The sequence below is a fragment of the Macrosteles quadrilineatus genome, unplaced genomic scaffold (genome assembly GCF_028750875.1).
Source record: "Macrosteles quadrilineatus isolate MER2022 unplaced genomic scaffold, UCM_ALF_1.0 Scaffold_5__1_contigs__length_97177068, whole genome shotgun sequence".
Classification (NCBI taxonomy): domain Eukaryota; kingdom Metazoa; phylum Arthropoda; class Insecta; order Hemiptera; family Cicadellidae; genus Macrosteles; species Macrosteles quadrilineatus.
Window position 1 is genome coordinate 58,477,945 of NW_026542598.1, and position 27,154 is coordinate 58,505,098.

Genomic DNA, 27,154 nt, shown 5'->3' on the forward strand with positions numbered 1-27,154 from the left:
TAACCAATGTTCAGTTAGACCAATAGCGGAGATATTATTCCTAAGTACAAATGACTCTAAAATCGATGTTTTATTTTTTAAGCCTTGGATATTTAGAAACAAGAGTGAAGGATTTACATTTAAAATTGATGGTTCTTTTTGTGGTTCTTGCTTGGCAGTCTTATTAAGGCTAAACATTATTCTTAGGCCTATTTGGATCCACGGGAGCAAATGACACACTGGCAGCGCGGTCAACACTACACTTCTGGGGAATAACTTCACTCTCACTTAGATTGGACACTTCAATGGCTGACTGGTTTAGAGATTCATTAGAGGAGTTGTCAACATCAACCTCTCGTAGGGTAGGGGTGCTGACCTCAACCTCAGGTGGTGTGGTGGGCGTGGTGACCTCAACCTCGGGTGGTGTAGTGGGCGTGTTGACCTCAACCTCGGGTGGTGTGGTGGGCGTGGTGACCTCAACCTCAGGTGGTGTGGTGGGCGTGTTGACCTCAACCTCGGGTGGTGTAGTGGGCGTGTTGACCTCAACCTCGGGTGGTGTGGTGGGCGTGTTGACGTCAACCTCGTGAGTCCCACAAGGAGTGTAGATGTTAGCATCAGTTCCCGATTGTGGAGTGGGGGTGATGGTAACTGTATCATCAGCTGAGTTCTTCAAACTGTATTCCTTTATCAGAACATCTAGTTTCAATTGGAATTCGCCATGTGATAGTCCCCGTCTTAGCTCTCTTTGTGATCTTTGATTGTAGCTCACGATGAACACTGCAGCCCCTGTTTCTTGACGAAAATCCATAATTTTTTTGATAAAGTGTTCTGGTGCAATAAGATCCCTCACACAACCCATGGGGGAGCAGATTAATGTTTTTAGTCCTTTTGCTTTAAAATCCCGTGTGAGTTGAGAAAAGGCTTCATTGTAGTCGTCTTTTTTTGGTTTCCCACTATACATCGGTTTGGTAACCAGGCTGTAAACAAAAGCGCCTTGATTTACATTCTGACAGGTGAGTTTGTCTGCAATAAAATCGCAGGGACGTGGTCTACCAAACTTGTTTTTGAAGACAACAGCAACACCAGCTGTCATATTTCTGGCATGGTCAAGGTCGCTCGATATAGTGTGAGCAAAACCTACAGAAGAGTCATGTTTGTAGCGGTCTATAACTTGGCTCATGTGTTCTTCAACTAACTCGATACCTTGATCTACCACCACTGCTTTAGAGTTAAAAGAGTGCTTTGAGGGTTCATTTTGCTTCTTCCTAATTAGCAGTTTTGCAACCATGTCTGCAACTTTAGCTTTACCTTTCCTATTGAAGTGCATCCCATGAGTGGTGTATAAATGTCGGGGAAGTAAGTGGAGGGGAAGAATTTGTATTTTGTTTTCATTGGCTGTGTTTTCTATTTCAGAGTTAAAATGTGAAATTTTCAAGTCCAACTGCGGCTGGTCATGTCTCATAGGCAGTGTTGCAAGAATCAAATTGGTGTGGGTAGAGTTGTGGATTAATCTATTTACATCCTCCATAAGTTGCATTTCTCCAGCACTGTCAACATTATTTGTACCAGCTATTACCAGTAGATAGTCATCTTTAGACAAGTCTCCAGAAAGTTGTTTGACCTCTTCAGTAACTCTGTCAAACTTTGCCCCAGATCTGACATATGAACAAACATTAGCAGTTGTCCGTTGGTGTACTAAATTACTTAAATTCTTTCCATGACTGTCAGCAAGTATGACAAGTTTTAATGGATGAATTACAACAGACGGTAATTTTACTGAGGTGTGTCTATTTGAACTAGGCCTAGGCTTCTGTTTCTTATTGGTGATGTTACTTGTGTAATTTTTTTTCTTACTAGGTAGAAGATCCCCATTGGATTGTTCATCATTGAAAGTGTCAGAAGATAAAATTTCAAAAGAATTTTCACAAGGTATAATAAAATTGTGAGCTGGTGATGATATTAAGTTATTACCGTTGACAAAAATACTCTCTTGAGGCTCAGACGGATTGTTGGTTAGTAAGTTTTTTGTTGATCTAGTTGGAGTTACTCGCTGTCGTGTTTTAGCAGAAGGTGATGTTTCTAGGAACGTAGGAGTGCCAAGAGGTGGAAAACAACGTAAACATGGAGATTTTTGTGATTCTATTTGACTTAACTTATCAGTTTTAGCTTTATTTTCTTTTTCAAGACATTTAATTATAGTTTCTAATTTCCTCATGGATTCCAGCATTTTTTTAGTCTCTTCTTTATATATTGTGCATGCTTTGCATGGTTTTGGTTGCATGTGATTTACTATAGTTTTAGCTTTGATATCTTCTTCCATCTGTGACAAAAGATTTATGTTAGCTAACTTTTCTTTCTCCAATTTACTTTCTAAAAATTTTAATTGCTGAGTAAAATTATCCTCTGTATCACTAAGCAGCTTCTTTTGCGACTCAAGATTCTCCTCCATTTCTTTTATTTTGTCTTCAAGTTCTAAAACATATAGAGAGTTTTCATTTTTGGCCTTAAAAAGCTCTTCACGCAATTCATCATTTTCATTTATTATTGATTTATTAATTTCTTCAGCCAGAGATGAACAGTCCAATTGATCAGGAGATTCTTCCATTATTGCAGTGGGACTAAGATCAACGTTTGCTGTGTTTCCTTGTGTAGTTTCATTGGAACAGATTGGGCATTTCCATAATTTTTTTTCAGCTAATGGTATATTTTTTACTTTATTATAAGACATGTTTACACATCTGAAATGATGCCATTTCCCACATTGACCATTACATAAAATTGCCCCAAAATTAGCATTTTTTCCACACACTCCACATGGATATTTAAAAGTCTTTAGAGTACATTTACTCATTATAAAATAAAATAAGTTCAAACTACAGTTCAAATACAGTCCAAATACAGTTCAATTAAAAATTAAAATATTGAATAGAATAAATATTTCATAAATAAGTTAATGCATTCACTATCACAGTTCTCAACAAATAAGTCAGACAGATAAGTCATGTAAACAAACCATTGTTGTGGTGGAAGGCAGGACAGAGAGAGAGATGGTTGACAGGTCACTGATAAGAAGCTCAGGGTCCAAGTTGGCTAGCAACAGGTGGAGAGGTAGCCTGATTCCTGTTTCCAAACAGGAAATGGTCTTGTTCTGATCAAGTGCACAACCTTTCTTCCTGTTTTAATTATTAATCCACTTTCGAATGTTCAAAAATCAAACTGTCAGAACAGTGAAATTACATACTGTGGTGTTCAATTTGAAATATCCAACCAGAGGAGAATGATATTAAAAAGTAGTGATTTACTGGAGAGGTTATTTTGAATGCTTGAAAAACATGTGACTTTCAGCAAGAAAAACGTAAGTTTTTATTTTACTAATGACAAGTTAACTGATTGAGATATTATTACAAGAGGGCCCATAGTTTGAGAGGTAGTTTGAGGATGCACCTTGCGCGGCGTACAAACTCCTGGGACGCGAAGAGGGACGTCGCGCGGAGCGATCATGCTGGTGGTAGCTCGACATTAGTCATTAGAGTCATTAGAGTCTCGACATTAGAGAGTTATTACAAAGAGTCATTAACTGTATAGTGAACAGCTTGTTTGTTGTCGCTGTGCGTGTGTGTGAGTGTGTGTGTGTTAGTGTGTGTGGGAGCGTGGGGCAGGCAGGGCAGTGTGCCAGGTGTATTTTTACCTCTCAACGCAGCGTCGTGCCTCAGTCGTGGATTGACAGCATGTCGAGCTACCACCAGCATGATCGCTCCGCGCGACGTCCCTCTTCGCGTCCCAGGAGTTTGTACGCCGCGCAAGGTGCATCCTCAAACTACCTCTCAAACTATGGGCCCTCATCCTCAAATTATGGGTCGTCATCATCAAATTATGGGCCGTCATCGAATTATGGATCATCCAACTATGGATCATCCAACTACGGTTCATCATCTAACTACGGGTCTTCCTCATCTCCCTACCTCAACAGTTCCCCCTATGCATCATCTTCGTATAGTTCTCCATACTCAAACCATTCTCCATACAGCACCTATGGTGGAACAACGTCCGGCTATGGCGGACTCATGGTACCGTCTTCGAGCACGTATAACTTATCGTCCTCGTCCTCTAAGTTGTCTTCGTCTCCGAACTCATATTCTAGCTCTTACTTAAACAATCTGTTGCAATCAAGTGGAAACGGTAGGACTGCTTCACCAACGTATTCCATGAGAACTACTTCCCCCAACTCATCATTCTCTAAAACTCGTCAGTCATCGGGCAGTTCCCGACAGGTGACTAGTCGCTCCAACAGCTTCAACAGACATCAGCCGTCACCACTCACAGCCAAGTCAAGGTCTTCCTCAGCAGTCTCACTCAGGAGTGACACTTCCGAAGGTTATGCTGTAAGATTTTTTCTCAAAATCAATAATTTGTGTGTAGATTTTTAAATTTTAGCTTTTTTGTGAAATTATTTGTTGATAGTCTGTGGTGTATATTTTAGTTAAGAAATATGTATAGGCAACAATATGTGTGCTTATAGTTATTTTAAAATATCTTTAGAAAAGTTATATGATTTGCCCATCTTTGATTGGCATAATATTACCATAGTTCTCTGAAAATATTATAGTAATTGTCATGGTTTGTTCCTGGATTAAGTTTAAGCCATCTGGATTTTGCAATGATTTTTTCACTTAAAATGAGGTGCTACACACACACCTCAAGGTTTCATTTCATTTTAGGGTTATCTCTTACATTGTCAGTTTGGGGTAATTTTGCACACAATTTTGCTAGAAGTGCTTAAAAGATCAATTTTAATTTTATATACAGTTGATTACGGTAGGTTTATCTATTTTACCACTTTTTGCTGTTGAATTTTAGTAATTAGTCTACAATTTAGCTTGGTTTAGAGTAGAAATCTGTTATTGTCAAACTCAGAAGTAGGTAGAATGGTTTTATACCCAAGCCAACAAATATACATAAACCAAAAAATATAATACAACAAAATTTTATTACATAAAATATCCAAAACTTAAGGGTTTTTGTATGGCCTTCCTCAAATTTTCCTCAAATAATATTTTTATGGTTATTCATAATCATGATGTGGAAATCGGTCTAAATGGTGTGCAATAAACAAACCTTGACTTCTGAAAATGTTCATGTAGGGCCTACATCATTTTTATTGTGTTTTTACTACATTGGCATTTTTAAAGTTTATTTGTCAGGAGGAGGTCCAAATTTTATTAACATGTTTACTATTGGTTACAGAGAAGCCACTTCTTTATTCGTTATAGGTTCTTTGACCAGTTTAGAACAATATGTTTTCTAACTATCCTTTGAACCTAGATTTCAGTACATTTATATTGCCAAATCATTCATAAAACCGATAAATATGATCTGTCTGTGACATTAACCAAAAAACCAATCTCATCCACCTCTGGTTACAGTACTTATTGATATTCGAACTTTAGGTGTATTTGCAACCAATATTCCTGTGATGTGGGTTATCAACGTAGATGATCAATTTTAGCGCCGACTTACTTGAACTCTATTGTCAGTGATTGATATCTAGAAATAGATTTGTTGGGATTAAAACCTTTCAAGACCCTCCTCTCCACCATTTACCATAAATGTCAGTCCCTCCCCTATTGACGGTTGAGCGATAATTGGACTCTAGAGGTTTTGGAACACCTCTCTGTCCCCCCTTATTGTTGTAGGTTTTTTATATAGATTTTGTTAAATCGTCAGAATAAAAATGTATCAATAATTGATTATAAGGTACAAACATGTTGAACTGAGTCAATGGTTTGTGTTGCAGAGTGGAACCGAGAGATCAGGCAGATCTTCAAGGCTAAGTTCATCAACCGATGGTGAAGCAACTGCCAATGGAGAGATCGATTATAAGAAGGTAATATTCGCCAACACTGTGTATGTTCATATTGCGCTTGAATTAATTTGTGGACAATTTACAACAAAAATTATGAATACTAGCTCATTTTCCATATATTGGTTTTTTATGTAATCTTTTCTTGGGCTATTTTATTAGATAACAACACATAGAAATAATGTCAGTTTTCATCATGTCCAAAATATTATTCGATCTAACATTATTTTTTCTTTTCTGCTAACTCATAGTGCACCATTTCTTTAGTGTCAAAATAAAAAGAACCCTGTTACATTTAACGCCATTGTTAGATTGCCTAAAACAGTTCAGAGGTTTTTAGGCATGTAAGCCATTTTAGAGCATAGTGGAAATAACCTTTTTTTGTTTCCGTCATGTAATATTAAATCCGGTTTCATCCCCTGTCACAATTGATTTCAAAAAGTTGTCTCCTTCATCACGACAACACTCAAGGAACTCCAAAGCTGACACCATTTGTCGAGTTTTGTGGCCGTCCGTCAACATTTTTGGGACCCAACGAGCTCAAAGTTTTTTGTAGCCTAACCGTTCAGTAACAATAGAGTACAAAGCAGACATTGAAAGTTCTGGAAATTCCATAGACAAAGCAGTAATAAATGGTGATCTGCGGTTTTCATTACTCATTCTGTCAACTCGTTGAACCTGGTCATCTGAAACGACAATTTGCATCCTTGTCCTCCTTCATCATGCACATCATTACGGCCATCTTAAAATTTTTGACACCGTTCAGCACAACACCCTCACTCATGAAGTTTCCCCATACACACGACACATTCTCCGATGGATTTCTGCAGCACTATGGCCTTCAGCCTGTAGAAAACGAATCACACTTCTCACACTCTAAATCACTACTACTAATCACACTTCATTTACAATTGGCGAGAGCATCAATAATGGCGGACATGTTTACGTGGTTGTAGCACAAAGCCGACTGATGCCTGAATGTCAACAATGGCGGAGTGTGTAGTGCAAGAGCTGCGCAGTCGCCTAAAGTGCATGCCCGCGTAGCGTCTGCACGGAGCGATCTGAGGTTGAAGAATGAACATCCCTCGTACAAGTCTTATATTTACAAAATACCCAAAACAATGGTTAATAAAAATGAATGATTGGTTCATTACACCCTAGCAGTAACAACATAAATGTTTTACATTATGAATGCAGTTCTTTAGGTTCCTATACAGTAGACTCCCTCTTATCCGGACACCTTTTAACGGGACTACTCCCTGCGGGAATGACATCTCTTTAACCGGATAATTTTTATCAGCACATGTAGACTAGATCGGCAGGAAGTGGGCGGTACTGAAACGACTGTTCTTGTGGGAAAGATTTGAGATATGTGATGACGTGTCTAAATATAATGCTTTCCTAAATTTAAGTCAAATACTGTATACAGTATGCATCTCAACATTCCGTTTTAACGAGTTTTTGAGGACGTCGGTTTAACCGAAAAAACCGTCATCCGGACTGGCCTCGGTCCGGATAAGAGGGAGGCTACTGTATGTGTTTTTCTTGTTTAAAATGATCTAATTAACTATGCCTGTGTTATATGTGTAGTGTGTAAATACTGTTCTTTACATTTTTGAATCGTTCTTGTAGCTTTATGAAGAATCTCAGCAAGAAAATGAAAGGTTAAGGGAGAAATTGAAAAAAACAGAAGAAGATCTCAAGGAATCCAAAACGCAAGCAGAAAAAAATGCTTCTGTAAGTAATGTTTTATTATGCTCTTGATTATATGGCTAAAACAAAGTTTCCCCAAAAGCCTAGGTAAAAGCCCTTTTTGTTGCCAATAATTTTTCATGGCACTTTGTTTGTATAAATTTAATACCTGCAATTTAAACATTGCCATCTAATCTTATAAAACTGGAAATATGTGGCTAGAAAAACTCATAAAATCTAAAAGGCTTTGATAAGTTTGAAATACCTTTCATATATTGGTCGATATATAAAATAAAATGTGACCAGATTTACAAAACTGAATTTAGTCCTCCTCTTTTTTCTTCTTATTGTATATACATTCATTCTTATGTACGGTATAGGTTTTTTTCTATCGTGACAGTAAAATCCTAATCTAGAAAGAAAAGTTGTTCTTGTAAAGATAGTTTAGATTGTAGTTTTCGCTATCTCGGTTTGTTTTTATTTAATGTCCTGAGTACATATTATTATCAATTTATTTTCCAGCCTGGAAAAAATTCCATGTCAGAAATGGAAAAGCGTGAAAGGCGAGCTTTGGAGAGGAAGCTTTCCGAAATGGAAGAAGAACTCAAGGTAAATTTCAATGGTTAAACTTTTTTTAATGCAATAAATTTTTTCCCCAATATAATATTGTTGTGTTAACCAATTAATAACATTTGCAGCAGTTTTATATTTTGAATGGAATTATACAATGATTATTCAACTACAGTGTCAAAGAATTGCATTTCCTGGCCAATGTAAAACTTTTATTAAAATAGGAAAACATATTTTGCCATGACAATACTAGAATTGCATTAGCTTTTTAATGAGTGTTGATAACAAAGTGTTTTTAGTGTTAAGATTATTTACTTTGTTGTTTCCTTTTTACTAAAATAGTAATTCATTAGTTAAACAGTACTTCAAACAGATTAAATACACACACAAATATATACACTGTAAAATTGTTAACTGATGAGTTAGGGATGTTGTTAAAAATAACTTGTGCTGACCCACCGAAGGCTGGTGCAGTAAGAAAATCAGTTTTACAATTTGTTATAAAACCTCAATAATAACAGTATGTTTTGCCCCCCAACCACATACAAAATATCTCAAAAAACTTAACCAAATAGATCCCAACTAACCTAATGTCAATAGCTTCAACAGTGATGGAGATATAGAACTTTGCTCGTCTGTCTTCTAATTATTTTCCTGTCATTCCAGCAATTACAAAAGCTCAAAGCAGAAAACGAAAGATTGCGAGCGGAAAACCGAGCGTTGACTCGTGTTGTGTCCAAACTTACTGCCTCTGCGAATGTCGGCAAATAGGTAAAGAGCTCGGTGCATGGTCCATCGCAATCATCCCGGCTTGCGTTTCTGTTCTGAATGGGATCTTTTGCAATTAATCTCCGTTAACACACCCTTGTGTCCGTCCCACGGTGCTAACTGTGTTCAGTTTCCACGATGTTGTCCATACACTTTTACGTTGATTTTGTTTTTTTTCATGCATAGTTAGAATCTTTAGTACTTCTTCCTGGATAGCCCATGTTTCAGTTTATAGTTTTTGTATCTAACTAGTACAACATTCTTATTTGTACATATTTAGGTGACTTGTGTGTTTTCCTCAGTTTTAAGGATTTTTGTTGTTTCTTTCTGTTTTGTCTTCATTAACACTTGAGTAAGTCTCGATAGTTCCTCGAAACTATTGTACAAGTCTGGTTTTCTATACTTGATTGTTTTTATAAACTAGCAAACTAATCTTTGAGTGTTGTCTGTGATGGCTGTATATATATAAAGCTTTCAACTCTTTTGAGTGATAATTATTCACTCGTCAGGTACAGTTTGATGTCAATAGCTCAGTTACATATGAGTCATCTTTTATAGATGTGAAGCTTACTAATAAAATGTGAATTTGTGTAGAAATAAATATTCTAATAGCATACAAACAACAAATAGAAAGGTCTTATCCAAGATCTTTTTGATAAGATTGATAATTATGTCTTGAACTAGACACAATAATTGACTTGTATTATTGTGACTATTTCAAATCTTTAACACATACCCTATTAGTCGTGCCACTGAAACAAGTCAAAATTTTACACAGGTGCGTCTGTAATAACCCTACAACACTATTTTCTTCTTAAAACCAAGGGTAATTCAAAATTGCCTTACCTCATAGGTTTTGTTTGACAATGCAGAGAAAGGAATCATCTAGTTTCCTATAAATCATTATCAACTTACCACAAGGGTGCAATTTATATTGTTTGGTGGATGCATTTTCACCAAAATTGATTGTCTTTGGAATATTTTCAATTATAAGATGAAATGAAGAAGTGGGGGGATAATTTTCTCATCATCATACAATAATATTACACATAACAATTTTGGTAAATGCAAATAATCTTAATTTATGTAGGATAAACTGCTCTCTATTAATTCTTCTAAAATTTGTTGTTGTTTTTTTGCAGCTAATTGAAAAGCTGAAATGTGAAAATCAGAAGCTGAAGGATGAGAATGGAGCTTTAATAAGGGTGATCAGCAAGTTATCCAAGTGATGGGTGGTACCAACACGACAACTCGTATTTTCCCTTCGCTCGGTTTTATTTATTTATTATAGTCTAATTGCTATTATGTTTATTGAATACCTGGCATCGTTCGGGCCGGTTAGGTCCATGGCCGTTACCAAACGTTGTATATAGTTTCCTATGAGAGTTTAGTACTACATACATGTATACATTTGTTTATTAATTTTTATATAAAAATTATTACATAAGGCCAGTGACTACCACAGTGTCTTGATATCAGTGTGATATAAAATATCACAAACCAAAACAATTGATTGGTTCGTTAGTCAAAGATTAGAGGAAAAACTACGTATTAATTTTGTGATTTTAAAAGTAGTGTATGATTAACAATGGAAAATTCAGTTATTGGCTTGAAGCATTTCACCAGCATTTAAATATTTAACTAGCTTTAATTCAAATTTTAAATCATTCCTGTAGCTCTCTGTAGAATTATGGTATGATTAACTGGTCAAAATATAAACACATTAGCTTTGATAAAATATCAATTATGAATCTATTCTATTAAAAATGTGTATTATGTTTTTTGCTCCTTAACTGGTTGATGATCACACAAAAAATGAACAGCTATATTAAAAAGAGATGGAGTTTCCAATTTTTCATTATTAATTCAATTATATATTTTGAGCAGAAAGCAAAATTTGAAATACTATACTCCAAAAACTTTGTTCTGGGTTCAACATAACATGTTTTTATTGTTTTTACCAGTCCTCTGTATTACTTGGATTAAATAAGTAGTGTTATAATAGCCTCAACTATCTACATTGAAAAAATATAATTACAAACTAGCAAACTACCGTCACATTCACTGATCTTGCTAAAATACATTGGAAACCAACAAGAGAGGTTGATTGTGAAGCTTTGGTGATTTTATCATCTTAATAGTTTTCTCTTCCACATACAATGTGCACTTTAACAGAGATACAAATTACTATTTCAAGCTAACTACACAATTTTGAACAGTGACGTATCCCAAAATCTTTAAAAACTATTTTTTAAGGTCTAATTTTTATTTTTGATCTATAAGTTCATGGTACTAGGTACTTGAGATTTCCCTCCAAGCGACTTCATAAGAACATCACTGAAGTATCAGTTGTATATAAGTGAAAAATAACATGTATAGTTCTTTAGCTGTTTTACATATCAGAATATTAAACTAACATCTTCATAATTTAAAAGTTCAACTTATTCTTCACACTTAAATATTTCTAAATTTTAGCCCATTGCATGAAAGTTAGGTGTCGTCCATAAAATGTGCTTGTTGAATTTTGATAGACCTGATCAATTTTTGTAAATAATAGCATTGTGCACAATCTTCCAATAACATTGAATAATATGTTTAGTACATTTTAAACGTATGGACAATAAGGTTTATATTTATAACCAAGTATCAGCCTAAAATATTAGTTTCATCTGTTACTGGTATCTATTTAAAAATTTTATAATCGTACATTTTGTTATTATCCGAAATTTATTTAATGTGAAACTATAATTAAAATCTCTTTATGTTATAGAACAGGGAACACCAGCAAATAAACATTTATTGCATGTAATGAAAATGAGGAGCAAAAACTAGGTTTTAGTGTTATAACACAGCAGCTAGTAGGAACAAGAGTAAAATGACAGAACATGGGTAATAATTATGGTTTAATTTATTCTATACAATAGTTTTATTATTTCGTTAAATTATTCTGTGTTTGTATTCGTTTTATTTTTCATTTTAAGCTTTTGTGTGTATTTGTAGGTCCAAAGTAAATGTTTATTTTCTAGTCCTTAGGTTTTATACCTGTTCGATTGTAGATAGATACAACAGTTAAGACTATTTGGGGTTATGAGGGACTTTTTTTGTACATCTTAGTGCAATACTCGTCTTAAAACTATTGTTAAACTTGTATAGCAAGTTTGCAAATAGCACTCGTTAAAACATTTCACACCATTTTAATAAATTCTTGTACAAATAGATGTCTGATATTTAAATTCTTTACTGTTGTATTTCTGCCGGTTATCTTTTTTTACACCGGTATCTTTTAAGGTTAAAACGATGTGCCTTTTGCTTCATATAAGTTGAAAACTCTTTGTCTATATTATTGTATATCTTGTAAAATTAAGAGTTTTAGTAAATTTTATGTGGCTTTGTTATTTCAATATGCAAATAAAAGTCGAGATTTGTTTAATATGCATTTTCCTTACATCCGTCTTCATAATATTGGATCACAAGTTTCCTAGTGTTTAGAGTTTGGGAATTTCTCTACTTAACATAACAAATTTCGTCAATTAAATGAGCCATGATTTATAAAACTTTGACAAGTTCAGTACTGTGATTTAAAAATAACTTCAATCAATTAATACAGTGATTGAGAAAAGTATCTAAAATAACAGGATAAGTGTTGACAAAAAATGTTATTTTCACAGATCCAGATTTTCTAAGTTCATTAACTTGACTTCCTTTCACTGCACTAGATTCTAAGCCATCCTTCTTCACTTCACCCCAGCTCTTGCCTGCCTTCCTCGATCTCTTTCTGTACAGATCTTCTCCAAGTTATTCTTGGTCTTCCTCTCTTTCAAAGTTTAATAGGATAACAAAAAAAAAGGATTAAGGACATAAAAGATCTTCTCCAAGTTATTCTTGGTCTTCCTCTCTTTCAAAGTTTAATAGGATAACAAAAAAAAAAAAAAAAGGATTAAGGACATAAAAAAAAAATGACAACCCAAATATAGTTTGATAAATTATACTTATATTTACAAATCTCACAAATTATGGTATAAGACATAGTAGTTAAGGAAGTTACAAAAAACAATAATTGCACAATCGATAAAAAATAAAATATCCTGTTTCAACCGTTATTGATTGAGTTCACTTCAATTTGTTAACGTCCCTGATATTTAAATAATTCCTTAATGAGAGTAGCATTGCTATGTTTTTATTTACAAAAACCGTAACAACCATGATGTGTCTCTGGCAAAAACTTCTTGTTTAAAATAAAAATTGTAGAATCTATATTTAAAAAATGGAATAATCAGAATACTTTAGTTATCACAAATTGAAAGCAAGCTCGAATATAAATGTAGCTGTTACGATGGAACATGTTGGTTATTGACTCAGGTTGTACCACAACAACTTGTTTTGGTTTCTGGTTGAGATGCGGCAAGTTCATCTTCAACCACCACTACATTCCTTCGCATGCTGCTCGTCCGTCCCAGAATGTTGGCTTTCTGTACATCACTCTCCTGCGCTCGCTCCATCATCTGCTTGCTCAGTTCCAAAAACATCTCCTCTATTCCTTTGTTCAGCTTTGCTGACGTGTGAAAATGAGTCGCACCGACAGACTTAGAGTATCTAAAAAAAGCGATACATACAGCTGAATTTTGACATTCCCAATACAAAAAAATTAGCACTAGAGTCGGGACCACGTAAGTTTGCAGTTGAAGGAGGAGCCTGTTTGCCATATGGTTTTGAATTAACCAATGAGAACCGTGCGGTGTTGCTAAATCTAATAATACCAGCTGATTTGAAATATCGCTTAGTATATTTTAATTGTTGTCAAAGGGCGATGTGGCAACGTCGCACGAGCGTTGTCTTGTGATTGGCTGCCACCAACTGCAAACTTACGTGGTCCCTACTATAAACCTATAGTGAATGTTATCTGAAATTGTTAATAAATTCAATATCAATTTAAACAAAACTATTTTCATTTTGTAAATTCATATTTCACAAGAGCAAAAAGTTGAGGATATTAAATTTGTAATAGTTTTCAAAGATTGCAGATTTATTCTTAAGAGCTTGTGTTGTCAAACTTTTTACATTGCTTACATATTCTTTTGATCATTTGGATCAAATCAAATTATCTTTATTCACTACATTTTACATACATGAATAGTGTCAAAGCATACAAAATTGGTTATACAACTTAATCTTAAAGACTTAACCATACAATTTGAGAATTATTTTAGAAGGCATAGCCAATTCATTTTTGATTTAGAAACTCATCTATACTATAAGGAGGATTAAGGATTACTATAAGGATTAATTAAGAATGATTTTAATTTCTTTAAAAAATTGTGTTTGTTTTGACCTTTTTTAAGTAGTACAGTAGAACTCCAATTATCCGAACTCCAATTAACCGAATCTCCAATTATCCGAATCGCTTGCTACAACAATTTTAAAAACGTAAAGCTACAGTAATAAGTTTCGCTAAATATCAAAGAATTGTTATTAAACACATTTAGCCAATGTGTAATTTTGGACTTTGATGGAACACTATTGACTTAATAAAATGTATAGAACACTTGTACTATGAGCATTGTAAACTGTAAAAATGTTCTTATTTCAATTATTATTAATTTAAAGTTTACTTAGTAGGCTACCAAAAATGAGGATTTTTCTTTAAAATTCCCGGAATTCCGGCAAAACTCCGATTATCCGAATTTTTGATTATCCGAATGGGGTCTGGTCCCTATTGATTCGGATAATCGGAGTTCTACTGTAATTAATTTTTGTAGTAGTAGTCTTTTTTTAGTAGATCGTGTAAGTTTTTAAGTCAATTGATACTATGCTGGATGAGTTGGGTAAAGTGATCAGGGATCTCACTTACTCAATTAAATGTCAGTGTATGCACATAAAGACGTACATGCATGCAGAGAACATTGGAATCTGTGGTTAAGGTTACAGGTCCTGTTTAAACTACCCTCTATTAAATGATTAGTCTGTCCTTTAAGGATAAAAGGTATGCATATGTTTCTGCTGCATATTGCATGTACATTCAGTGGTGGTTCTAGGACCTTGTCAAGGAAGGGGCTACCGGGGGGCTTGGGGGGTGTCTGGGGGTCCTCCCCCAGGAAAATTTGGAAAGCCGTTTGGTGACTTTCTAAAGCCATTTTTAACAGCTAAAACTGTGCCCAACTGTCCATAAACCCCCATTTCACCTGTTTGTTACGAGCAAGTAGTCATTTTATAGTATATTACGTTACTAGTCCTGAAAATAGGTGTTTACCGGACGAGTGTGGTCATTCCAGTGCGAGACGAAGTCGAGTAGGCCTACAGGATTACCATACGAGTCCGGTAAACACATTTTGGACGAGTGACGTACAATATTTTACGCCATACTACTCTAAGTTAACTTAACAATAACATATTTGTACAAATCCTCATATATTCCCATCGGCTAAAGGACTAACAATCAGAACTCATAACAGAGGTTATGTTTTTGTTTATAACCACTCATTTCCAAATACTGTATACTCAGCTGGTTGGTGTCCAGTAAAAACTAATTTCAGTACAGTAATGAAACCCCATTTGATTAAGCTGGCAACAACAGCTGTTTTCTGGACTAAATCCTTGCGTGGAAAGTTCGTTAAAACAGTGTAGTGTGGTGTAAAAAATTAAACTACATGACAATTGCATTCATGAATTTTAAAACACACTGTAGACTAAGATCATATCCTCCCAAAAGCCGTTTGGTGACTTTCTATAGTATATTACGTTACTAGTCCTGAAAATAAGTGTTTATCGACGAGTGTGGTTGTTCACGTACGAGACGAAGTCGAGTACGGGATTACCATACGAGTCCGGGAAACACATTTCGAGTTACGTACGATAGTTAACGCCATACTACTAAATCTGAACAAATCCTTATAAATTACTACCAACTAAAGGACTAAAAATCACCAGTAGGTTATGTTTTAGTTTATAACCACTCATTGACACCCAAATACAGTATAATCAGCTGATTGGTGTCCGGTGAAACTCATTACAGTACAGTATTACGCAATGAACCCCCATTCGATTAAGCTGGTGGCAAACAGCTGTTTTCTGGACGAAATCCTTGCGTGGGAACTTTGTCAAAATAGTGTAGTGTGGCGTAAAAGCCATTTTCAACATCTAGAACTGTGTGCTAAACCTCCCATTTCCCCATTTATTTGTCATGAATAAGTAGACATTTTTAAAACTAATGACGATTGCATTCATTAATCTCAAAACATATTGTAAGTTACGGCCATATCATCCTAAAATCTGTTTACTGACTTTCTAAAGCCATTATTAATGTCTATATCTGTGGCCAACTGTCCAAAAACCTTCCATTTCACCTGTTATATTTTGTCTTTGTCACGAGCCAGTAGATATTTTAAAAATTGAACTATGACGAACTTGCATTCATGAATTTCAAAACACAGGCCAACTGTAGACAAAAAAGCCATATCTCCTAATACCCCCGCCGCAGCAAACCTGCAGACTAAGCGAATTTCCATTTGACTGATTTGATTTACACTGAAATGTCTACTTCAAAAAATATAACATTTATTCCTGATTTAAATAGAACTAGTTAACCGCCCGTGCTCCGCCACGGGAATATTGTCAGTAATAAAAGATATAATAATTAACAATTACTGTTTATCTTTGTATTTTATTTAGGGGTTGTTTAATTTTTTACATGAGATAGAACTGATAGTTTGCCTGCATAAACTATTTTATGTTAATCAAACCGATATATTATTTTAACCAAATGAATGTTTTATATTAATTCGAGTTTCATTTTAAAAACAAATAGTATACGAACTGGGGAATGCTGATAACCTAATAAGCAGCTATTTATGCTATTTAGATAATTTTCTCAAGTATATTCCTATATTCGTAGTTTTTTTTTTTATTACATTTGTTGTATGGAATAAAGATAGTCACTTAGCCTACATGTAAATCGCGCATCAGCTGTTGGTCGCATTTCACGAATCTTTGACCCATACTGTGAGTAAAAGCTGTGTTTACGTCGTATGTATAAAGTTGGGCATACTTTGTTCAATGTTAGAGGGTATTACGGTCCAATTTGATGGAAAGGAGTCGTGGATTTTAAAACTATGTAGACTACCACTACCAGAAAGATGTTGATTCAAGTGAGACTTAGAACTGGCCATTTCAAATGCAGATTTGTATTATATTTTACTCAAATAGTTTTTTGTCTCTTTTGACCCTTAATACTTTTTTTATAGTCGCTTTTGATAAGATTTTCCATAAACTCACAATGTTGATAAGGAGTTATTTTACCTTCCCCTTGTGACAACATAAGGAAAAAATATTTGTCTCCCAGTTAGTCTGTTCTGACTAAAAATTCATAGATTTGCAGTATTGTTTAACAGTGTATTTAACACCATCACTGCTCTTTACCTTTTTAGTTCGATGGTTCTCTACATGTTTTTTTTCGTTCTGTATGTCTCTTTACGCCCGGTTAATGATTACATTTTCTTTTTTTTGTACTTTTCACATCCTGGGGTTAATGATAAAGTTTTATAACGCTATAATGATCGAGTCAACATTGCCATTGAACATCTAGTCAGATACTTCTTCGCCAGAACCGAAATCGTAAGTCACAGTTTCTCAAGCAACTTCCCTGTGTAGGCCTACTCGAAAAAATATAGTTAGGGTATAGTTCACTGATAAATTGTAGTTCCAAATATCCCAGCGTACTCGCCATCTCGAGAAGGTAAAATTTGGACGTCGAACACTGATCTTGAGTAAGATTAATCACTTACGATAAAATGTTTGTATGTTTACAAATCATTAGCAATTATCTGTAAAACTTGCAAGCGGATTTCCCTATGATTGTTCTGGTGGCTATAGAGAATAAATTATATTGATCAAACAATAAGTTTCCGTCCCCTACTATGGGTATTATTTCACATTCCATACTCAAACTTAAACTCAATTACCACTTTCCTTCAGATCACTTTGCAGGAAAACTAAAACATTTTTGTGTCCCAGTTAGTCTGTTCTGACTCGAAATTCATAGATTTGAAGTAGTGACAAATCCAATCTTTAACGACCCCAATTCAAAAGAGTTGGTATTTTTTTGTAGGGACTTCCAGAGCACATTTAACACCAACACTGCTCTTTACCTTTTTAGTTCGATGGTTTTCTACATTTTTTTTTCGTTCGGTATGTCTCTTTACGCCCAGTTAATGATTACCTTTTCTTTTTCTTTTTGTACTTTTCACATCCTGGGGTTAATGATAAAGTTTAATAACGCTATAATGACCCGAGTCAACATTGCCTTTAAACATCAAGTCACATACTTCTTCGCCAGAACCGAATGGTAAGTCACAGTTTCTCAAGCAACTTCCCTGTGTACTTGAAAAAAAAAATCACTGATATATTGTAGTTCCACGTATCCCAGCGTACTCGCCATCTCGAGAAGGTAAAGTTTGGTACCACTGAATGTCTAACACTGATCATGAGTAAGATTCGTCACCTACTATAAAATGTTTGTATGTTTCCCACTCATTAGCATTTATATGTACAACTTGCAAGCGGATTTCCCCATGATTATTCTGGTGGCCGTAGAGAATAAATTATATTGATCAAAACAATAGGTTTCCGTTTACTACTATGGGTATTATTTCCCATTCCATACTCAAACTTAAACTCAATTACCACTTTCCTTCAGATCACTTTGCAGGAAAACTAAAACATTTCAAAAATAAGTTAACAAATACACTTTCCTTGATCAAAATCGTGTGTTTATAAACAGAAACTCCAAGTTTAATAATTGCATACTGAAAGTGAGGTTATAAAAATAATAACAAATGTCTGACAAGCATTAAACAGCTGACGAATAATTTATAAACTGTGTATTATATTCTTCAATAAGAATTGTATTGACTCGACCTTTAAAGGGCTGTAGGTCGTAGCCCTTAGAAAAAACGTAAATTCTAAGGAAGTTCGGCAAATCTACACACTATCCCCTTTAATTTGAGACATAAATCTTGTAGATCGGTCCAGTAATTACTGAGAAAACAGTGTTACAACTGTGTATTAAATATATAGATTAGTTTAACAAGTACTTAGGTTTGCTGCATCAGGGAGGGTAAAACTTTTTTTTGTTTGTAAAATGTTAATAGTTAGTAAGAAATAAAAACATTTTCCAAATTTGATCAAAATATGTTCATAAACAACCAAACTACAACAGTTTACTTATTCTCCATAAGAATAACATGGGAATTTTAAATTTACAATTTTTTTGAATTTTCTCCGTAACCATTAGGCGCATAATAACGCTTCAATATACTAAATTATTTGTTTTTTTAAGCTCTACAAAATGGTTTGGAAAGAAATTGCTAAATTTTATCTTTTTGGGTCAAAAATGGGAAAAACCTATTTTTACCCCATAAAACCCCCCGTAAACCCACGTTCCCATGGTCCGATCATGCTGGATCGCGAACTCGTTCGAATAAACGTAGGTTTACACGTTTGTACCAAATTTCATCAAAATCGGATCATTTTTGCTCGAGTTATCGTGGTAACGGACACACATATATATATATATATATATATGAATTTGAATGGATGGTGTTTTTTGCCTCTAGGGACCTCAAAACGAAAAAAAAATCGGTCCCGCGTCCAGGTCTTACCATGAGTACTACGGTAATAGCTTATTCCCTATATGGGAAATTCGCTAAAAAGCCGTTTGGTGACTTTACAAAGCCATTTTTAACATCTAGAACTGCGCCCAATTGTCCTAAACCCTCCCATTTCACCTGTTATATGTCATGCAAGCAAGTAGACACGTTTTTTAACCTTACGTTTTCCTCCATTTCATAGATCTGTCACAATATGTATAGTATCATAAATTCAGTAATAGCATTGACTAGATAACTTTAAACACTAGTGTTTATATAGTCAATGGTAATAGGCTACTGTGGTGCTAACACTGATGGCTGATGCCTGTCTAAGTCAGTAGCTCGCAGACAATTTGACAACTAGGAACATGAAATCAGCTGTTTCCCCGTCCTCGCTGTCGTGCTCGGCGCCCGCCTTTGCCCTAGCATGTCAACAGCTGACTGCTGTAAAAATTGGATGATGCGTACAACTTTCCATAGCGTGATATTGATTTATTCGTTGTTCTATTGCCCCACAAAGTTTATCTATGTGGAACTTAATACTACTCCTGCCATAGCTTATTTAGTTTAATAAAAACTTCATTGATGTCTGTTTTATATCATTGCGTGTTTTAAGGACGAAATATATATTTAAATTTATTTTTACAGGGTCCAAGGGGGGCTTTAGCTTTAGATAATTTTAGTCTGACAACCTTTTTCACTTTTTGGTGTGGTGTTGGGATAGCGGAAAAAAGTAAACAATGTATTAATTTATTTGAAAACTACACAACAGTGTTAGTTGTTGTACCTAGTTTTTCTAACGCATCTCAAAATAAATGTTACGTTAAATAAATTTACTGTAAATAGCAGGTCAAGATGTTGAGTTTAGGGAAAACATTGTGATGAATCAGAGAAAAGGTTAAGCATAAATAAGGTTATTGTCCTACTGCTATTAGTGCTAAAAAATTTTCTTAAATCAACATTTTCCAAACAAACCCATTAAATAGGCTACTTACTCTTCAGCATCTGCTACTGGAACTGTTCTTTGCTTCTCCAAGTCAATTTTATTGCCGGCAATCACCAAACAAATGTCACTACCAAGCATCTTCTTCAACTCCTTCACCCAGTTTTTAACCTTGAAAATAAATACTTTGTAAATATCAGACCTCAGACCATATTTGATGCATCAATTGAAACATTTATGGTGCACATGAGCAATGCATCCGAGAATCTTGTGAGTGTTTACAGAAGTTTGATAATCAGAGGCGGATTTGGAGATGTGCTCCCCTTTTCTATCCACAATTGGTTGCTCCCACCCTCCCCTCCAACCGTGTACGCTTCTTGGGGTAGGTCGACTCGAAATCACAGTCATCAAATGACTAAATAAGTGCTGTCTGCCTCAACTCGCCTGTCTTTTACTACTAGGCCTATACAGTAGCTGAATCTCCCCACTAGCTTTTGACTTATCTTATTCTCATCACTGTATTATTCTTCTTATTTTTTAATTCCATACTTTAATACTTTACAATGAAATGGCGACCATACAAAGTAGGTAAAGCCAAGTATGAATGGAGATGAGTGTAGGATGAGTGGCGCGATCTTGTAGTCTTGTTAGTAAATAAGGCCGACACATTTCTTGGACACAGCTGTTAATTAATAGCCCATACAGCTAATGGAAGTTAAGGGACCTACAGTTTATAGTGGAATCCGAACCACATTTTTGCCTTGGTATTAACGAATTGGTCTAATTATCAGGATAGGACTGTGGATAGTGGGTAGTACTCACTAGATTTAAAACATTTTAAGTAAAATGAAGTTTTGATTAAATTATCATAGCCTAGTTTGTAACATTGTTTATCAACAGATAACTCATAAATTATATTTTATTTTCTTGAAGTGGGAATGGAATCAAATAGTTAATAGTAATGATCTGAAATTTAAAAAAATGTATTAATATTCAAAACGCTTATTCAATTTCTCTCAATTCTGTACTAAATAGTTTCATGACAGCTGGCTGTTTATGTCGTTTCCTAACCTCAAAACTTCACTTCAAACACCTGATCACTGCAGTGACATCATAAACGTGTCAACAAAACAGTGGATATCGGACCTAATATTGCTCACATCAGTAACTCACGAGAAAATGAGTCATCACGCCACTTCGCTATCCACTGATTCAAATGAGAGTGCATGCCTGTTTTTAGGGATGGAAGCTTGGTTGGTGCGTGATGTTAGTGGAGGTTAAGTGTGGAAAGGTTTGATCATAATTTTCAACCTTTGACTTTCCTAGTTATAAAGTTTTTTTTTATTTATCTAAGCTAAATATATTTTTGAAATTTCAAACTAAAAAAAACATACTTTTAAAATTTGCCGCCCTGAGCTGCAGCCCTTCAGCCCCCCTTAATACACCACTGTTGATAATCAAAGCTATTACCTTTACCAAATAAAGAGTTCTTACCTATTGTTCAAAATACCTAGAAATATTTTAAGAGTGATTCTAAGCTGTGATTTATTAGTTTTCTCATCAGTAGGCGTACACATTTGCTTAAATGAATTATTAACATGATAACAGGCATGATGAAATCAACTCTACAATCATCATTAATTCACAAGCCTTAAATATGCAGATAGTTTAGTTCTTGTAACCTACATTTTTATAATACATACATACGTTTATTTATAGGTACCTATACATCTCTACTATAAATATTTTTTGGCATGCAGGCACTAATTAGCCTGTATAAGCTAGTTTGTGTTTTGTCACTAGTTCTTCAGGTCAAATTAATATTTGGAAAAAAAATAGTAAGCCTATGTTGTTAGAGAACACACATGACTTAAGGCCCAAGTTAAAATCTTAAATATCAATTATTTTTTGTGACATGCTCTGTCTCTAGCTAGGCCTAGGTGATTAAAACCAACTCAGGCTAAGTGATTTATAAAAAAAGGTTAATTCTCTTAAGGTGAGGCAAACAAACTGTAGACTACCCGAAAACAATACGGTTGAATGATGCTCATAAGCTAAGAGATTTAATATACCTTATAATAATGAGGTTGAATGAGTCGAATACAATGAGTTAAGTGTGCCTCATAATATTGAGATTTTAAGTGCCACACGACAATACACCTCAAAACAATGTGGCTGCATGTGGTGCCTAAAAACGATAAAGCTCAAGAGGCCTCATATTCAATTAAGTCCGATGTGAACGTGAAGAAAAACGATAATATTTGGATGGCAATGATTTTGAAAGGACAAATGGGTCTAAAAAAATTATCGAATTGAGCCAAATTAATGCGGTTCTAGGTATATGCTTCATAAATAATGAGGTTTAATGTGTTTCAATCATGAGTGTTAGCAGATTAAGGAAATACTAGTGTACATGTTGCTCAAAGTCGAGCAATTGCAAAGAAGTACAGGAGTTATTTATAAACTAATAATTTGTTTAAAAAATAGTAACAGTCATAATTTCCAATGATTTTAAAAGAGTCAACTAAAAGATTATTAACCAATGGAAATACTCACAATTTACATAACAGTCCTATTCCAGTTTAAAGGGTTAATTTTTAACAATTAAACTGACCATGGACGGGAAAGGTAAGCTTACAATTTAAGTCAACGTAAAAAGGCTGTCAGCTTTTATAAAGTACCGTATCTAAGTTATTTAGCCAATTTGTAGACAATAAGGTGTAGGCTACTTTAAACTCTACAGGACAGAGTTAGGCAAAAACTGGCAGATCTCTGAAATGGTGTTATTTATCATAGGCTTACTCATATGCCAAATCCTTAAAAATATTTAATAACTACCTAATAACTTATATCATTAAACACAAACCAAGATCCAAACCCAAAACTAAAGGCTACACATTTTTACATAGATAATTTACACATTGACTGTTTACAATTAACATATGTTCTTCTTCTCACTATTAATTTTTGCTTCGCAACGGGAAAAATCTGTTTCATTATCATTGAAATAGATTTATAATAAATAATCTATCATTAAGTTTAAGATTACCATAAATAAACCTACCACATAGTGGTTTAATTTTTTTGATCAGCTGTCTGAAATTGTGAAATAGGCATTTGACAGTTCTGGTTGTTTACATTTAAATGTCAAAGCAAATGTAAACATTGTGAATTTTCTCATGCTTCAATGGAGACCAATTATTAATACTAGTGTACATGTTGCTCGAAATCGAGCAATTGAAAAGAAGTACAGGAGTTATTTATAAACAAATAACTTGTTTAAAAACTAATAACAGTCATAATTTTCGATGATTTTAAAAGAGTCAACTAAAAGATTATTAATTAATGGAAATGCTCACAATTTACATAACAGTCCTATTCCAGTTTAAAGGTTTAATTTTCAACAACCAAACTCTCCATGGACGGGAAAAGGTAAGCTTACAATTTAAGTCATCGTAAAAAGGCTGTCAGCTTGTATAAAGTACCGTACCAAAGTTATTTAGCCAATTTGTAGACAATTAGGTGTAGGCTACTTTATACTCTACAGGACAGAGTTAGGCAAAAACTCGGAGAACTCTGAAATGGTGTTATTTATCATAGGCTTACTCATCTGCCAAATCCTGAAAAGAATCAATAACTAATAACTTATATCATTAAACACAAACCAACATCCAAAACTATACACATTTTTAATACAACATAGATAATTTACACATTGACTGTTTACAATTAACATATGTTCTTCTTCTCACTATTAATTTTTGCTTCGCAACGGGAAAAATCTGTTTCATAATCATTGAAATAGATTTATTAAATAATCTATCATATAGTTTAAGATTAAATAAACCTACCACATAGTTGTTTTATTTTTTTGGGTCAGCTGTCTACAATTTTGAAATAGGCATTTGACAGTTCTGGTTGTTTACATTTAAATGTCAAAGCAAATGTAAACATTGTGAATTTTGTCATGCTTCCATGGAGACCAATTATTAATATTTAATTTCTGACAACAGCTGGAGTTTCAAAACAATATTTGTTTCCCATGTTAATCTTATGGAGAAATACGAAACTTTAAAGGGCCCTACTGTCGGGGAAAAAAGTTTAGACACTCGAGTTTGGTGCTCTACAGAAAAGTAACCAACTAACTTAGAAAAACACGTAGTATATATAAATTTTCGTTGTTTTATTCTACGTATTCCTGTGAAAACAAAAAATTTTTAGCTCTTTTAGGAAATTTTTTATGACAGTCGGAAGGTAAAAACTGCCTGTTTTTAGAGTACCAAAAACCATCTTATGACTTTGAAAATTTGCACAATGTAAACTAAACGGCAGAACTTTATCAAACTTTAATACAATATGGACACATAAAGAGATGGTTGCTGATTCTCTAACAAAGGCGCTTAACAGTGAAAAATTCAGAGACTGCATTAAGTTCCAGGGATTCCACAAATAAGGAGGGTGTTGAAATATGATTTGTGTGAATAGTTCATTTTGGTATCACATGTGTTCTGTATAAGTTAGTTGTCATGGTTACCAGATGTGTTTTGTGGAAAGCTATGTTGTGGTTTTGTATTGAGTAAAACTTGTACCTAAAACACCTTTCTCTTTATCATTCTACATAATTTAAGTCATAATGAATTAATTTGTGTAGTTTCAGAATTTTTACTCTACCCAAAAAGTTTTTGTTGTAACTTTTGTAAATCAACTTTTTCTCAAAAACTGCAAACGCTAGAAACAAATTTAAAAGCTTGTTTTGGAGGTGATTGGTTTTGTATTAGAAATATTGATACTGCTCAACCAAATTGTTACGCATATTATTTATATAAGTTAACATTTAATTTGGATAGTGCAGAGGCCGAATACGGCACTTCCAGACCGCCACCGGCTCTGACTGGGCGCATGCTCCGTACAGTGTTGCCAAATTGAACACCTGGACACTGAGCAGCGATGGGCTGCGAACTGTTGAGTCAAAACTGAACAGCAGTTATTATTAATTATTAACCATTTCCCATCACCTTTTCTAATGAGGGCTTTGGACCTCCATCGTCACTCCCACACTTCTAAAAAAAAAACATATAGCACTGACAATCATTGCATATTCCGAATCTTACTGAATCTGACTAATTTAGATTTAGCACCTATATTTGGGGTGGTAATACTTTCGACCCTTTGGAAGAATGTAAAACATGATATTTCATGTGAGTCAGTCAGTGACACACACTGCGTGAATCACCTTACGCTCGGTCAAGGTCCATCGTGGCAACACTGCACTGGATTCCTGAGCGGGCGATGGCGTCTGCACCCCTTGCAGGCGCGAGATCATCCAGTTTTTTGTTTATTTATATAAATAACATGAATAAGAGTTTGGTTGAGCAGTATCGATATTTCAAATACAAAACCAATCACCTCCAAAACAAGCTTTTAAATTTTTTTCTAGCGTTTGCCGTTTTTGAGAAAAAGTTGATTTACAAAAGTTACAACAAAAACTTTTTGGGTAGAGTAAAAATTCTGAAACTACACAAATTAATTTATTATATATGTTTCCATATTGTATTAAAGTTTGATAAAGTTCTGCCGTTTAGTTTACCTTGTGCAAATTTTCAAAGTCATAAGATGGTTTTTGGTACTCTAAAAACAGGCAGTTTTTACCTTCCGACTGTCATAAAAAATTTCCTAAAAGAGCTAAAAAAATTTTGTTTTCACAGGAATACGTAGAATAAAACAACGAAAATTTATATATACTACGTGTTTTACTAAGTTAGTTGGTTACTTTTCTGTAGAGCTCCAAACTCGAGTGTCTAAACTTTTTTCCCCGACAGTAGGGCCTCAATCTCTAATTATTTCCTTAAAAATAAAGTTTCCTGCACAACTTCACGTTACGCTCTTTCCAATGACACCAAAAACATGTCAGTCGGTTCAGTAGTTTCGGAGGAGTAATTGTCACAAAAATCCTGCTTGCGTATTAAATAAGTATAGATTTAATTTCTGACAACAGCTGGAGTTCCAAAACAATGTTTGTTTCCCATGTTAATCTTATGGAGAAATACGAAACTTTAAAGGGCCCCAGGGCGTCACTCTCTATTTATTTCCCTAAAAAGAAAGTTTCCTGCACAACTTCACGTTACGCTCTTTTCAATGATACCAAAAACATGTCAATCGGTTCAGTAGTTTCGGAGGAGTAGCCTAATTGTCACAAAAATCCTGCTTGCGTATTAAATAAGTAAAATAGATTATCGCAGAAGAAAATACCCCCGCCGCAGCAAACCTGCACACTAAGCGAATTTCTATTAGCCTGATTGGATTTACACTAAAATACCTCCTTAAAAATATCACATTTATTCCCTATTTAAATAGAATTAGTTTAACGAGTACTAAGGTTTGCCGCAACAGGGAGGGGAAAAAATGTGTTTTTTTGTAAAATGTTAATAGTTTAGTATGAAATGAATACATTTTTCCAAATTTGATCAAAATATGTTCATAAACAAGCAAACTACAAAAGTTTACTTATTCTCCATAAGAATAACATGGGAATTTTAAAATTACAGATTTTTGGAATTTTCTCCGTAACCATTAGGCGCATAATAACGCTTCAATATACGAATATATTGGTTTTTTTTAAGCTTTACAAAATGGTTTGAAAAGGAATTGCAAAATTTAAGTTTTTAGGGTCAAAAATGGGAAAAACCTATTTTTAACCCATAA

The 27,154-nt window shown here is 34.4% G+C and overlaps 2 protein-coding genes across 8 annotated transcripts in view; one reads left to right on the top strand and one right to left on the bottom strand.

Annotated features, from left to right (window-relative positions):
• The window catches only part of LOC128993871 (protein phosphatase 1 regulatory subunit 12A-like), a 96,520-nt gene extending 84,221 nt beyond the window's left edge, over positions 1-12,299 (top strand). For 6 of the 7 annotated variants that reach the window (XM_054417929.1, XM_054417934.1, XM_054417933.1 and 3 more), the window contains 5 exons: positions 5,774-5,863; positions 7,472-7,576; positions 8,054-8,140; positions 8,768-8,872; positions 10,012-12,299. In XM_054417929.1, the coding sequence (XP_054273904.1) occupies positions 5,774-5,863; positions 7,472-7,576; positions 8,054-8,140; positions 8,768-8,872 (387 nt within the window). In that variant the 3' untranslated portion in view covers positions 10,012-12,299. The remainder of the gene's footprint in view (positions 1-5,773; positions 5,864-7,471; positions 7,577-8,053; positions 8,141-8,767; positions 8,873-10,011) is intronic. The other variant, XM_054417931.1, reaches the window with a different exon arrangement.
• Positions 12,300-12,838: 539 nt separating this feature from the next.
• The window catches only part of LOC128994373 (ras-related protein Rab-21-like), a 30,825-nt gene continuing 16,509 nt past the window's right edge, over positions 12,839-27,154 (bottom strand). Inside the window, exons 3-4 of the mRNA XM_054418906.1 lie at positions 20,505-20,623; positions 12,839-13,462 (exon numbers count right to left, since the gene is read on the bottom strand). Of these exons, the coding sequence (XP_054274881.1) occupies positions 13,225-13,462; positions 20,505-20,623 (357 nt within the window). The 3' untranslated portion in view covers positions 12,839-13,224. The remainder of the gene's footprint in view (positions 13,463-20,504; positions 20,624-27,154) is intronic.